The following is a 16,545-nucleotide window of genomic DNA, read 5'->3' on the forward strand; positions in this document are numbered from 1 at the left end:
TGGATACCATATCTGAAAATTCAATAACACATAACAAAAAGGGCAATCTGAGTTATGGCCCTGTGGTCACTGAATCTGAACCAACCTGAGAACAATACACTTTGGTTTTACGTGGGATTCAAAGAAGCCATCAGCTGTATCATTTTAGAGATGGCTCAATACTGAAGGGACAGCACAGAGCATGGTTATATCCATGACAAAGACTGAGGTCTGAAATCCTGTGTCATAGTCTTTTATCAAACAAATAGTCCAGCAGCCTTGCAGACCTCACATCATGAAGGTGATCATGCCAGACACATATTAATGCATAACTATTCAAAAATGTGTTTTAAGCAAAGTATTACATTAATGTTCTAGGGAACATTTGTCAATAATTAGTATCAGATAACTGATAAATTTTAGATATTTTGTCTCGTGTTTTGACACCAATACTTCGGCATATGTTCCCTCCGTTACACTGACATTTCTTTCATTTGATTTTAAGAAAGACATTCTTTTTCATTTAACTAGAAGGTGATTAATGATGCTTACTTGATTAATCTTGCAAATCCTTCAATAAATTAAGATCACAATTTTAATTTTCTGATTTATACATGCTCAAACGTTTCTTAGTTGCTGTCTTAGTAAATGTTCTAGAATCTCGTTATCTTGTGACCTTGACATCAGGAAAAAAAACCCAACAACTTTTGATTTGCACCACTAGAGTACACCTCACAAGACAATGCATCTGAAAGGCAGGACTGGTCACTTACTGCATAATAAGCTATTGCCCATGTAAACATGAAACTAATTTCACACAGACTCCAAGTGCAAACTGAATGAAAGGCACAGTACAAATCTGCAATGTGCTTTCATGTTCTTAGAGTCACACATGAACACATGTGGGTAAGATTTAACTTGTGCTAGGTAAGACTTTACCTTGTTTAAGGCTGTTTGTAAGGGAATCATTTTAAAGTGTGGCTCAGAAGGAAATACCTTAGTGCTAGCTGCTGAAAAGCACAAGTAGGGTGAATTGGAACTGAAAAAATTGTCCATTGACATGTGTCTGAATGCTTGTTTTTCTATATGTACTAGCCCCACTATCTGTCTGTCTGTCCAGAGGCACAGTATCTCTCATCCAGTGCATGCTGGGAACCCTACATCTATGAAAAGTGCGAAATGATATAGAAAATTGATATATACAGTATATTTACAGAGAACCATTTTCTGCTTAAGCATATTGGATCTGAAATGAAACAATAACTACAAAGTTTAAACACTGACATTCAGCTTATACTTGAGGGTGTTTACATTCTAATCAGATAAACTTTACAGGGATGGCAACAATTCATAAATCTAGTCCCCAAACTTTAGGCAACAAAATGTACTGCAGAAATTTGGAGAAACTTAAATTAAATTATAATATACAGTTTTCGTTCATTCCCCTGACCTGCAGGATAAATCTGGGTGGGGAGAGTGAATGAGAAACACTTGCCCCTCTCTCATATCTATCACTGCAAAGCCCCTTAACCCCCAGCCAGCCAGCAGATCAGACAGTGGTTGTGTTGGGCAGCTTCCAGGTGTGAATGTGTGCAACTGTGCAAGTGTGATCATGGCCTTTGTGAAAAAGAGAGCTTGGCTCAAACTCCCCTGAATAAATAAAGGTTAAAATAAATAAATGAGTGACTGAAGTCTAAAGCCCACAGACATCAGCATACACTTGGTATCCTCCCAAGTGAGGCTCTGCCAGACCTGTACTGCAGCCAACTTCACTTATTGTTTGTTTCCTGAAAAGAATGATCAGTTGAACTGAGGTTGGATGACTGAACCAGCAACTGAGGCACATTCTTCTCTGTTCTCATTGGTCGTCTTACCCCTACTTTAGGATCATAGTCCTGCTGCAATGTCATGAAATTGAAAGACTGTGCAAAAACAGCAACATTGTTCAGCCACTATGGATGTCAACATCCCTTTAAACTGAAGGTCAGCACTTTAATATCATTGTCATTGTTTCACTTGGATCCAGCTTGCAGTATTTAAAGCCAAAAAAATAAAAAAAATGTCAATGTACTAACAGTTATGGACTACAGCTACTGCAGATAACAATATGAAAGTATTTAATGCCCTTTGCTGCTTCCATCATTTAGAGATTTAAGTTGAAATGATGCATTCACATTTAAATAATGTGCCTCCTCTAAGTCTTTTTCCCTGTTGCTCGGAGTACTGCCCATTGTACTCAGAGCTGGCGAGTGTATCACTACTCTAATCTGTTATTCTTATGTATTTTAAACGAAGAATCCAACTGGCTCATTTGGCTCAAAAGTTGTTTAGTTTAGCAGAAAAATCATGTTGTCCCTTAATATCAATAAGACCCTGGCTCCAAGGCTTTGTTATATAATGTCAAAATAAAGTGCTCTTGATCTGCGTGCCGTCTATCCATGCATGCAAACCAAAGATTTCACTGGTTATGTAAATAGACTATAGTTGTAACCTTTTATTCTGACATTTATTCTATTATGTGAAATATCTTTATAAACTAGTGATGCCTTTTTTTGATTGATGGCTGATTGTGGATAGCTTCGTAACAACACAAATTATACCATGAAGGCAAAGCTTATATAGAACAGCAGTATTTGTTAACTACATGTCATTGTTTCATGAACTGAATTGGATTTCCCATGGTCAGGAGTTAAAGTCCTCAATTTATCTGAATCATTTTTCATTTATTTTCCAGAATAGATCACTCTGTGATATGTATAGAGAAAAATTGTATGTTGATATACAGTGCAAACCAAAAATGATAAACTTATTGTCTCATAAAGAACAACTACATTGTAGAACCTTATGTGAAGTACAATTTAAATAAAAATCATTCATCAATCAATCATCATTAAGTTTCCTATGTGCACAGTTATGCTCAGGAACGTTAACCACTCAATTTAGAGACTGAAAGGTTCAATGCCTCTCCAGAGGAGGACATACTTTGTTTCCTGTGTGACATAGGAGAAACTGAGAATGAGGTTCATTTTCTCTTTTACTGTCCTACACACGAAGACATATGAGGGATTTACTTTTCAGTAAAATGACCTCCATTTATGTTGATTTCTTTTGCGTGAATGACAATGAAAAATTATGTTTTCGAAGGAGAACCTCTTTTGTGGCAGAATTTGTTTGTGGGGCCTGTGATAGAGGGCAGAGTAGTATGTTTGGTGAGCAGTAAGATAACATGTATTTTGGAGTAATCACTGTAATGATATGTTAGTGTGCACGCAACAGAATAAAGAAATCAATCAATGGTAACATGATGTCTTATTAAAAACTTGAAAAACAACAGAGAAAAATGCTATAATATAGTGGCACATTTCTTATTACTGTGTTTGCAGCTCTGCCGCACCCTCTTCACTAAAGTTCTGTCCTCTTGACAAAAACCCAGCAGGACAAAAACTTTAGTGAATGAATTTATGAGGTGCTGAGCCGGTGCACAGTGTGGGATCTCCTGTATCAGCGTACTGCAATTCAAGAAGCCTATTAATCCCTGATACCACTGCATGACCCACAAGAAGCAGACCTAACACCAGCTTGATCCATCTTCAGCACCCCCAAGAGAGTTACAAACCCTATGTGTGAACAGCATATACTGCATGTTAGGCCGGCAGAGGAAATTCGATGAAATTAGGGTAAGTGTCGGTTAATGTGAGTGTGTAGAAAACAACAGCACCAGCCAAATCTGTCAACGTCATAACCCCTAACACACATGCACACACACACACACACACACACACACACACACGGTGTGTTCTTATCACTTCTTTTCTCACCTCTTCTCTTGTCTTGTTTTGGTGCTTTGTGTGTCGACCTCTGTGGCCTAGTCCCATGTCCACCCACAGTATCAGCTGGGATCCCTAACAGACTTTAATTATCATCACCTCAGTGCTCAGTGAAAATGTGAGAGCACAAGGAGCAGAGGTTAAAACTGCGGTATGAAAAATGGGACAGCACTTTGTGAATTAATATGTTGCCCGGGTCATTTAGGCCTGGCTGCAGCCACTCAGATGTGAGGATTCGAAATTAGATGTAGTTTAATACAATTCACTGTTGCACACTTTTAAAAGGTAAAAATAGCCTAAATGTTATTAGCAATGTTTGATCAAATCAGAAAAAAATAATTATAATTAAGGAATGTATGTTATTTACACCAATCACTCAGCATGTTATTATGGATCCAACTGCGTACTGTGACTTGCTAGTATTCATCATGTTTACACATCTTGATAGGAGGCGGTTAGGATTAGGGCAAAGAGGTCATGGTTTAGTTTTCTCATTTTCTAACTTACACAACTCAAATACACACAAGAAAAAAGCAGTAATAACAATATTAAGACATAGCTTTTGTAGCAGTGACAAACAAAAGCAAGTTTAACTGATTGAAAAGGTGTAGACTGAAGCCTTAGCTAATTGTATCTTCCCTTTTTACTTAATTGTTTTTAACTGTTCTCTTTAGATTTATACAATGAAAATGAAAGAAACAACAAAAGCAAAATATATGCACATTCTATACACTGCAAAATCAAAATTCCAAACAAATATTATTATGCACATGCAGGTGTTTATTCCTAGGTTAAATGTTTATTATTCATATTTTTTGTTTTGGTTAGGGCTCATACTGGCTAATCTCAGATATTCTCTGAGAATGAAGTGGTAAATTTACAGGAAAAAACTCACAAATGCACTTCCAGGTGATATAGTATAAACAGCGACATAGTCCAAATAGGGACAAAGATGTAATGGATGAATTGGTCAAGCACAGGATTTTCACACAGAAGACTGTGATTAAACTCATTATTGGTAGACTTGGTTGACTTATTATTGTCAGTTTTTAGGATGCATAAATGTCATGAACGCACGCTGTGCAAATAACCTTGCTATTGTATATATCAGTTTTTTGATGTTGGAAGGCCACCCAGGATATATACACCATAGGTGGTAATAGCATTTTTGGCTATAGACACCAGGGTACTAATAGATGCTGTCTTATAATTATCATGCCTTATAGAAGCAGCTATTAGTGCTATAAACACATTAGCTCTTTTTTCTTTTGTGTGTGTGTGTGTGTGTGTGTTTGGGTTTGGACATCCCCCTGAGCGTAATTCCCTCAAGCAAAGTCTTCAGCTTTTTAGTGGAAACTGTGCATAAAGGGCTCAAAAAGTCCACCGGAGAGCCCTCAAGCACTTTCTGATTTCACAGTGGGACAGCCCTGAGCCCCTGCGGACTTATCAGGAACACATGTCAAAGCCTATGAGACCGTGAGTGTGGACATTAAGACTAGGCCTGTATTCTTGGCTAAGGCTTGCTCAGTAAAACCAATTTATATGCCTGGAATGAAAAATACAGCAAAACTTGGTTTGTTTTTTTCCCTTCGTTTTCCTTCGCTAGACAGTTGTTGTGCTCCCACCCACTCGTCCTCCTCCTCCCCACTCCTATCCCTTCCCACTTTCTTCCGGTTTCCTACAGCATCAGAGTAATCACCCTCTTTCTTTCCACTCTTCCTGATCTCGCGCTCTGATATCGATTGATATTTTTTTGGATTGATTCTTGTTGTGCTGCTGCATTCAAACCCTCAGGTCTAGAGGTCTTGTCTTGATCTACCCACAATCCCCCAGTGGTGCTGCTCTAGGCTCAGGTGTCAGCCTTATCAAAAGCCTTCACACACATGTGCTTTGATCACTCACACCCTCTGACACACACACACACAAATAAATGCAAAAAAATGCTATGCAAGTCACTCTCTTTCTCTCACACATCTATGCGCTTTGATCATCCACACACATACGCAAGAACACACACGTACACAACACTTTTGTAGTCCTACCTCTCACTGTCTGTGTCTCATTTTCCTTTACCTCTCACAAATATGCACACAAACAGACTCACGCAGCAATGCTTTGGGTGGTAGTCGGAGTACAGAAAAATATTTCGAAAAATGTCCTAAACTTTAAAAGTTGAGTTGCAGTTCTTCCAGGAGCTTTTTCAAAACCATAAACATAACAGTTATAGTGACTTTTCAGAGAGTAGATTCATCACAACAATGTAAATAACCACAAACTCTTGAGCGAACACTACAATAGAGCCTATTTACTTTCATCATGAAACACAGACAGCATAAAACATCTCGCAACCTAAGGAAAATGGGTTTGCCATATATAGTGCTGTATATGCAACTTAGAGGGTCTATGTCACATATACAGACCTAAATATATTATTATTTTTCAAATGACACCTTTGGGATCTTATCAAAGAACTGACATGCAAAACAGTAAAAGTAGCCTAATTAATGCAATATTTACATGCACAAGCTAACATTGCAGTAAAACAAGTACGTTTTTTAAAAGTAATTTCTTAAAAAAGCAATCTAATACTATTTTTTATTCAATATTTCATTTTTAGCTGCCTGTGATGAACCACATTTCCTTTGTCTGTCATCATGGCTGGACAGAAGAGGTGAGTGAGAGGGTTGTGATGAGAAGATGGAAGACTGTAGTAGTTTTCTATTTAGAAGATATTACAGCTAGTGAGTTTGAAAACTGATTTTAGAAACGATAGTTGGTGAATATTACGCATATGGATTAAATGAAGTTGCAATGATATGACTGCAATGGCGCATTTTCATAGGAGCTGTAGTCGTTCAAATGCTAACAAATCAATTGTTGTTTAACTTTGTTTAAATTAATGAAGTTCTTATTTTCTAATGGTAAGTGCTATAGTGGATGTGATATTGTCTCATTTTATTCAGTATCAACAGTCAACTTCAAGGACAGGCTTCATCTTTTCAGAAAGACCGATGACAGAATTGCTGAATGAGAGAATGCATTGAGTTACAGAAGCTCACCCTGACGTCGTGTCATGATTTCAGTTCTCTATTAAAAGCAGCAGAGTGGTGAGTATGATGTGACTATGTTGCTGTAGTGATGGAAAAAAAGTTAAGTGAAAATGAGTGGACTTCATGTGAGAAAGTGAGCACATTGAATCTTTCTAGACTTATTGTGGCTCACAATGCAGACACAAAAAATCCTCAAAACACACGCAAGCATTCTGCATCGCTAATGGCTCTCGGGTCAAAAGGACAATTTCAGACTGAAGAAAACTATTTCAGTAAGGTCAGTCGATAAAATTATCTCAGCAACAAACAAAGGTCTTCATAATTTAAAAACACAGGCATTGTTTCGTAACAACACAGGAATTCAAGATTACAGACAAGTGCACAAACACAAAAAAGATGGTCAGCTGTGTAAATCCAATATATATATGCTCAAAGCTCAAAGCCCATATAAATGTCAGACCAATCGCAACAGCACTGTTGATGGCGTGCACACCAATTGATACACACAGGTGTCAAATCATGACATCAAATCCCCTATTTATAGCATTAAATGACTAATTAAAACCAAACTTATCAATAAAACAAGCTTTCGAACAAATATCATGGAGATGAGAAGTACATGAAATGACAGAAACCAGCTTTGGGCAAAATTTATTTGGTGTGTAATTTGAGATTATAATTTTGCCCATATTACATCCACTAACATGGAGGGGGTAAAATGTATGACCTATACTGCAGCCAGCCACCAGGGGGCAACTGAGTATTTTGGCCTTACTTTTGGGGAGGTGTCATGTTGTCCACCTTTATATACAGTCGATGGCTTAAAGGGTAACTACACCCCCCAAAATCTGCTCTGACTCTACCATCCTGATTCAAGAAATGTAACAAAGGACAGAGGGAGCATTAAATGTAGGAGGCATGGTCACGTGGGAAATAGAAAAAACTGACTGACCACCACTCAGCATAGCATGAATGGGGAGATGGTAGTCAAAGTTAACCAGCTATGACCAGCTACTGTCAGATTCTCTCTTTCTCTGCTGGATAGTAAGGGGTTCTGACAGTCACTACAAGCACATTAATGGCACTTCTTGAGAGAAACTATTTGGGCATTTGTGTTGTAGCTGGGCTAGCAGCTCTACTACACTATATGGACAAACATATTAGGCCACCTACACATTACACCTACAGGACATTTTATGACATCCCAATCTAATCTATCTATATAGATATCTATATATCTATATCTATCTATCTAACTATCTATCTACTTAAAATAGCAACCATAATATTCATTTAAAAAAAAAAAAAACAGCAGAGGAAATAATCTTGTTTATGTACGGAATTTTTTTTTTAAACTGGTGCTTAACACGCTTGCTAATGCTAATACAACCAGATGATAAGTGTGAGGGGCTACGATTAGCCAGTGTTCTCCTATTTATAACTTGGACCGGCACGAGGCTAGTTCACAAAATGCTACACCCCTTTTTATGGAATGGATAACAAAAGATCCAAAAAAATGTCAATGCAATTTGACTTGTGTTTGAATTACCCCTTTTAACACATCTGTATGCATTTATTTCTTGTTAAGCAAACATTTGTTTTATGGCAATGTATAGTAATTGTTTTGCGACCTTGCTTGAAGCATTTGTGATACTTAAAAGAAATAAAAATTGATTGGTCTGCTATCATGCGCCTTCAGTCTCCCCCTGCCCCAGTGGATTAATAACCCAACAAAGTGGATGGATATTGCTTTTTGGGACATCTGAACATATTTGACTGAATTACCAGGCATCATTAAGATAAGTGTTGTCTAAAAAAACCAACCTCTTAATGGCCGACTGTTTGATCTAGGCTGATATTTGATTTGCGATGGCAGTTTGATGCTGCTATACTGTATGACTGTACTGCAGCAGCCTCCCAGTAAAGCGAATGTTCAATCATAGAATCATAGAGATAACTGTCACCAGTATTATTCACGATTTATCTCACTGACAGTGAATATTCATGTGCCTTGATTAGCTAAATAGCAGCTTTTTGGCATTTTTCTGTTTCTTCCCTTATGTGACTTTCCTTCTTTCTTTAAAAAGGGACGTGGCTTGGGTGACGACATAATGCCAGTCAGGTTTATACTTGTCGTGACAGCTCACACACGTAATAGATGTTGAAGAAACTTCTGCTGTATTAACATCATAAGCCAACAAGAATCTTTATGATTATGTGTATAGTGCAAAAGAAAATAATTTAGAGTGGAGTTCCTCTTAAACTGATATTCGAACAAATAGTATATTCACAGATTAAGAATTTAAGTATGTTTGCATGTGTACAACCATGAGTGGTTTTCTGTATTTGGAGTGTGTGTGTATGTGTGTGTGTGTGTGTGTGTGTGTGTGTGTGTGTGTGTGTGAGAGAGAGAGAGAGAGAGAGAGAGAGAGAGAGAGAGAGAGAGAGAGAGAGAGAGAGAGAGAGAGAGAGAGAGAAAGAGAGAGAGAATACTGCCTCTAGGCGGCACTCTGTAATAACTACGTCTCTCTCACTTCCTCTACCTCTGTGTCTCTTTCGCTCTCTCTCTCTCACACACACACACACGCAGACACACAGACACAGAGACACAGACACACAAGCACGCACACACACACACACAGACACACACACACACACACACACACACACACACACACACACACACACACACACACACACACACACACACACACAACCCTATCAACAGTCACGGAGAATTCCTTCTTTCTCGCACCAGCTCTTAGTTACCATGGAAACCAATAAAAGAGCGGTTTAAGATGGGGTGTGTGTGTGTGTGTGTGTGTTAGAGAGAGAGAGAAAGAAAAAGAGAGAGAGAAATGGTGAGTGAAAAATAGAGTAAATCAGAGACAGACAGAGGAGGTGAGATGAAGGTAGAATACGAAAGAGAGAGAGAGGATGAAAAAAGAAAGAGAGAGGAGTGTGAGAAGTAGTTACAGAGAAAAGAAAAGAAAGGGAGGAGAAAGAGGAAAGTGTGAGGGGGGTTGAAAGGGAGGAAGAGAGAAGACAGAGGGAGTGTAAGTGGAGATGTATTATTTAAAGAGGTCTCACCCTGTCTAATGAGTTTGGTCTAAAAGCCCCAGGAGCTGCCCAAAGCCAGAGAGACAGACAGGCGCACAGACAGAGAAACTTCCCTAACTATGTGGTGAAAAAATCCAACGTGCAATACGAGCCGAGAAAGGATGAGAGGAAGATCACTGGATAGGACTGGATTTAGTAAAATGGTTGTGCTTTATGTGAATTGTCCTATAGTGTAGGTGACAGAAATCTCTGCAGATCAATCCATGTATCTGGGTGACAGAGAGGACCAAAGTCAGGTCTGGCTCACTGTGAGGAAACAGAACAAACAACTCCATTGAAGACCAGGGCTAGTACTATTGAAATCTGGGTCAATCATGAGCTAAAACACCATGTACACAGTCCTTAAAAAAGTGAACATAAAAATGTATTGTTTCCAATTTATGAAATTTAAAATTATATATTTTTCAAGTCATGTGTTAACACACTAGCCAAATAATATCCCTGCTTTGTGATAAACCCACAATGACATTATGATTAAAAAATTAAAAATCTCACTGCGTAGTAATAATCTGGCAATGTGTTCATGTTTTTAACAACTGTAACAAACTGAAAACACACCTTATAACAAAATGAAATACAGTAAAACACATGAATCAATTGCCAGATGAAGTTTCAGAGTTTCAGATCATTTCTTATTCGATAGAAAACCATAATGTTGTCTTCCATTGATAGCCTTCAACTGTGACTAAAACATCAATATTTGGCTTCTGTCCATAAATACATTATTGTAGGAATAAGCATCTGCATATCACACAGAATCAATGTCAGCCATCGCTATTTGCTAATATACGCAAGATCTTTATGACGCCTCAAGGAAAGTCTGTTAACGTTACCAGACATTGGAACAGCTTCATTTAGCTCATCCAGGAAATGTAGTAGGTAAGTTATTTATAGATCAAGCCCATCCAGTCTGATTTAATAACTAAAGCTCCTTTCACACATTCACTGCAAACCTGAAATTGTCTAGACATTACCTGGAGGAGCTTCTATGAAAGATCGCAAATGTCCAAATAAGTTGGATCGGACATTAAATAGACTTAAATCTGTCAGCTCCCTAGTTTAAAGTGTGTGTAATGTCTGTTGAGCCTTTTGTGAATAGAGCATGTAATTGTTCAGAGAACTTGCTGCGAGCAGTTAGGCGTGGTGATGACGTTTCTATCATGCTGCTCAAGCAAAACTGGAAGAAAACAAAAATCCAAAAGTGAAAAGCAGGGATCATTTACACAAAGATTGTGATGAAAATATCTAATCGGAGAGATGGTGAGGTTCGCAAAATTTTGTCAGTTAGGGCCAAAGCATAAACAATCAGAAATATTCAAGGAAAAGCAAGGGACTGTTGTTCATGACCACATTAAAAATTATGTAGCTATGGTGCAATCTGGATCCTGTCGTGCCTCCTGCACGTGCTACACAGGCGCCAGCTCTTGCCTAAACCAAACAGAGGTTTTCCAGTAAGTGAGGACGCCTCTGACGCAGACAATCTTCTGTTGTACACTACAAGTGTGAAGGGGAAACTCTGGACACTGTCTGCAATTCATATTAAATATATCAATCTAAATTAGCTTAACTTACTGTTTGATTGGTTAAAGTATTTACTAAATAACTGACTGACAAAGTGACTTCCTGAAGTCTTACCTGGCTGGAGGACTAGCTAGCTGATTGGATGGAAACACTGTAAAATTAAAAAAGTGAATTAAAAAATGAGATGGAGGGACCGATTTTTTTTCTTGTCTATTAATATAACAAGTGAGATTTTCTAAAAAAAAGAATGTTTTGCTGTTTAAAAATGCATAGTAATGAAAGAGCAAAGTAATTTTCTTGATATGAAACACATTTCCAATCAAATTTTGCTGCTGAAAAACAGATTAATGCATCTTTGCATTAAAACTATGGCAGGACAAAGAAGTGCTAAGAGAAATTTCCAGATTCGAGGTTGATTAAGTAACATCTAGTAACATCCCCCACCCCCACTGTCTCTCAGACATTATTAAACAGAGTTTTCACAGGAGCCTTTTCCGAAGTGTTAAGAGGTATAAATAAGTGTGTGTTGTCTGTCTTTTGTGCTTATTTTAAAATTCCTCCCCTGTCCTGCCACCTTGCTCTGTGGCTTATTTGAATTTTTTACCCAGATGGCACCAGGCCAGGTCTCTGTCACTTTGGAGATCACGCATGCATGCACCCACACATACACACATACACACATACACACACACACACACACACACACACACACACACGCACGCACGCACACAGACACACACACACACACACACACACACACACACACACAAAAACTGAACATTAGAAGCATCAGAGAAGTAGTCTTTATGGCAGAACAGTTGAAGAGGTGTACCTTATAAACTGTCCACAGACTGTGGATGTGCATGCAGGAGGTTGTTTTTTGAAATAGTTGAACATAAGCAGGTTTTGCCCCACATTAGCTAACCATCAACACACTGTTTGTAAGGATGCAGTTCTTGATGTGTCTCTCCTACCTTTACATGATGGCAGCGCCTTGTCCCATACTGGCTTCCCATCATTCCCCATGACACAGGTGATTGTATCCCCACCCACTGTTGTGTAGCCATGGTGACAGTTGTAGGAGACCTGGGATCCAAGTTTATAGTCATATCCTGTCCGACTGGCATTCATGATGTTACCAGGGTCAAAACAGGCCTCTCTCGGTTTTTCTGTAAAGAAAAGGGGACAGTTTGTGTTAGAAGAGGAAGAAAAAGACATTCTTCACTATCCTCGAAGGGGAGCTTTATTTTTTTCAGTTTTTACTCCACTCTTTACATAAACACAGTCCCGAAATGCACACACATGCACAAATAGGACCTATACACATGCTTTAAATGGAGAGATGTCAAAGTGAGAATGGCTGCCCATGGATACCCCCCCCCCCCGAATCATTAGGGGTTAGATGACCAAGGGCACCTCGGCCAAATCAAATCCCAATGGACTGAGCTACTGCCGCCCACGTTACGGGACTAATTTGGAAATAAAATATAAATTTTTTGAATTTAAATGATGAAAAATATAAATTTTCTATTTTTCATCATTTAATCCTCTGGTATTCTTTTGGATTGAGTATCAAAACAGGGCACTGCACCACAGTCTCCCATGTGCTGCAGGAAGAGGCATTGTAATCATTTTCTCTCTACATGCTGGTATTGATAACAAATTCATTGCATTTTCATTGCAACAAATAAAGAGTCAAAGCTCACAGTTACAGCTCTATGTTTCTAAAACATGCCTAAATCATTTATGCAGCCCAGTAAAGTAACTTTTAAGATTGCATAAAGGGTCAAAACTGTTGGTGGTAATTTTGGGTCAAATTTAGTTGACAGGTTGTCATTTGTTGACCCCTAATATTGATTATGTTTAAGATTCTCTTTTAACCACTAATATATCATATAGCAGTCAACCATGGTTAAAATCTGGCTTGGCTCTTTTTGAGTTGGCCTTGGGCCAGCTTGCTTGCTTTACTATGATCACCCAATAAGAATGTGATATTGGGCCTGACAGAGAGATACCGACAGACAGAGAAGGAGAGAGAGAGAGAGAGAGAGAGAGGGAGAAAGAGAGAGAGAGAGAGAGAGAGAGAGAGAGAGAGAGAGAGAGAGAGAGAGGGCAAGATGGAAGTGAAACGGGGAGATGATTAAGGTTGTATTTTAATTAGAGAGATGGCAGATGAAATGTAGTGAATTAATGACAAAAGAACAGAGGTGTGAGGTAGCGTGAGGAGACAGACAACAGAGAGGAGATAATCTTTTTTTAATTAGAGATAAATGGAGTGAGAGAAACAAGAGAAAAAATACTTTATAAAACTTGACAGAGCAGATCTCGTCTCTACTCAGTCAAACAACTAATCATCAGCTCCACATTGGCTATGGCTGCTAAATCACCCCCAGTCAAGCAACATCTGTAAAACCAGGATGAGTCACAGGCTGTGAAAGTAAACAACTCATGGGCTGACATGGAACAGCGTGCCCTTTCAACTGAAAGACACTTCTGATGTACAGCAAGGGTGAAATTAATAGAGTAGGCAGCTTAAAATATTATCCAGTCTGCACAACGCTCCTGTATCAACATTTTAATCATAACACTTCATACACACAATGACAATGACTGTTTCTCATTTTAGTTCACGGAACAAATACAGTGCACACATAAACTGGTACTGATTTTTTTTTTTTTAGGTGTCTAAAATATGTTATGCTGCAGCCCTCGCCCGCAGAAATGCATTGCTTTATTGTTCTTAAAATGGCGGTGTTCAACCCCATTTTGTGGACGATAAACAAGGTGCAGACATTTCTCTGTATCACCAGTGAACAAGGGCTGGAAAGAGCAGTGAATGACGGCAAATCGGCCTACATTTAATAGCACAGTCTGTGGTGGAAAGGCTTAACAGATCTGGGGTCTAGGTACATGTCTGTAGTAGTTAACTTGGGCTCCAAAGGTATTATACCAAAAGTTTTTGGTGGAAAGGCAACTTTAGCTTCTGTGCCAGCATATTTGGTTTATCATTGACGCTAGCAAAGCTACACAATACAGAAAATAAGCACAGTAAAAATGTCCGACCACTGTGTCTAACTTTGTATCTTCAGATGTTACCGTTATGGGTAAAAATGGCAACAGAAATAAACAGGTTTGCCAGTTCCACATATCACCGCTTTTCAAATGAATTGCCAGTTGTCTACCTGTAAGTGTTGCACATGTGATGTCATGGTGATTTGGTCTATCATGCTCATTAATAGACTGTTTTACTAGAACTGCATTGCTAGGCTACAGCTTGGGTCCATGCTTTCTTCCTGTCAGCAGTGTCATTTACACACACTGCAAAACACTCCATCAGGAAACACAAAAGGGAACCATTTAGAATGTTTATGTTGTCAAGTCAAGTTGGAAACAGTCTACAACAGCCAAATTGCTTCATTTTTGTTCCTAACAATTGTTTATTTAGTTATACACAAACCTATATTTAATGGCAAGGACACGCTAAAATGACTTGCAAACTGTGACTCCAACCAGATGCGTCAATTTCATGAACACAGCATGTGTATTTGGGGCACAATGTGTCCAATCTGTGGGTAAAAACAGGTACAAAAGCACTGAGAAAATCAGTCCAATAAAATATTAAAAGTAGAGATGTACAGTAATAAAGCATTGATTTTTTTTGTCTAATTCAGAGTAAATAATAATCACAGCTGTTAGCTAGATCCTGGTTTATTTTGGAGCTTCAGACTTAATTAGGCCTATAGTAAGGTGCCAATTCACTGTCACCTGATTACTGATATATTACTGTCGCTGCTACTTTTCTATGAATACTGTCATCACCAAATACTAACACTACACATACTGAACTACTAATATTACTAATGCAGATACCCAACCGCTACTTCTCCTGCTACTATACTTCTAGAAATAATAATAATCATAATCCAGTGGTTATTGTACTACTATCACTACTATCATTACAACAAATACTTTTACTACTACTGTTGATCAATAGTCTGCAGATTAGACTGTTTAAAAAAATGATCAAAGACAAATTTCAATAGCTTAAATGTGACCTTGCAGGAAAATGTATGTATGTATGACTGCAAAAGGCAATGTTTGGGGGTTTAATTACCTCTATATTCGATGGCGAACCCAGACATGCCCAGTGAGGCATCAGATCTGAATGCCAGAAAGAGACTGTTACCACTGCTCTCTATTCGCTCTGGGGCCTGGTTGCCTTGGAGACTTGCAAGTAACGGCCCATTAGAGTCTTCGCCCTCGTAGATGTGCAGGAAGTCGTAACTTGGCTCCATGTTGAAACTGGGGGGAAAAGACAAACCAAATAGAGAAACTTGGGTTTAGGAATTTAGTAAGATTGACAGCATAGTTTGTTTGTGTCCTCTTTTTATTCTCCAAACAGTTAATGAGGTGATGTGTGTTCGATTCAAATTCCTGCTTCATCTAATGACTGCCAATTAGTTTGTGCTATCACTCTTCTAATAGTCTGTTAATCTTGATGTCTTTGACATGTTGTCTTTATGTGTTCACTGCATTAAAAATCAAATGTTTGTTTTTTTTCTTGAGTTAAAGACAGCAAAATGCAGTTAAAAAAACATTAATTTCATTGCTATTTAAAAAAGGAGACGAATTTGTGTGCTGCTGCAAAAGTTGTCAGACTGCATCATCTGAATATTATGTTAATCATCCTGTTGTCTCATCTTGAAAGGGCATGTCATGATCTGTTTTGATTTATATCCTCAGGATGTGTGTACTTGTGTTTATGTGAAAACCTAGCACAAATATGTGCCATTCATTTTTAACCTTCAGCCCAAACCTAGAATAACTTTTAACGCATGTGTCTCTGTAAGGGTTTCACTGGTTTCACTTTGACAAAGTCTCAGTGTTTGCTCTGACAGTGGCTGTGTTAGCCCTGTCTCCCACTTGTCACACAAGGACAAACACACACTCACACATGCACACCTATCTCTGTGGTTTCCTTCAGTGTGTGCGTTTATGTTTTTTCGGCCTCCCATCTGTCTGGTTAAAGTATCCTGCTTTGTGTTCGG

The 16,545-nt window shown here is 38.4% G+C and overlaps 1 protein-coding gene across 1 annotated transcript in view; it reads right to left on the reverse strand.

Moving 5' to 3' along the window:
- LOC121944114 (CUB and sushi domain-containing protein 1-like) overlaps nt 1-16,545 on the reverse strand; it is a 453,543-nt gene that overhangs the window by 91,526 nt on the left and 345,472 nt on the right. Inside the window, exons 31-32 of the mRNA XM_042487796.1 lie at nt 15,612-15,799; nt 12,472-12,666 (exon numbers count right to left, since the gene is read on the reverse strand). Coding sequence (XP_042343730.1) covers nt 12,472-12,666; nt 15,612-15,799 — 383 coding nt within the window. The remainder of the gene's footprint in view (nt 1-12,471; nt 12,667-15,611; nt 15,800-16,545) is intronic.

Source organism: Plectropomus leopardus, chromosome 1 (assembly GCF_008729295.1).
Source record: "Plectropomus leopardus isolate mb chromosome 1, YSFRI_Pleo_2.0, whole genome shotgun sequence".
Lineage (NCBI taxonomy): Eukaryota > Metazoa > Chordata > Actinopteri > Perciformes > Serranidae > Plectropomus > Plectropomus leopardus.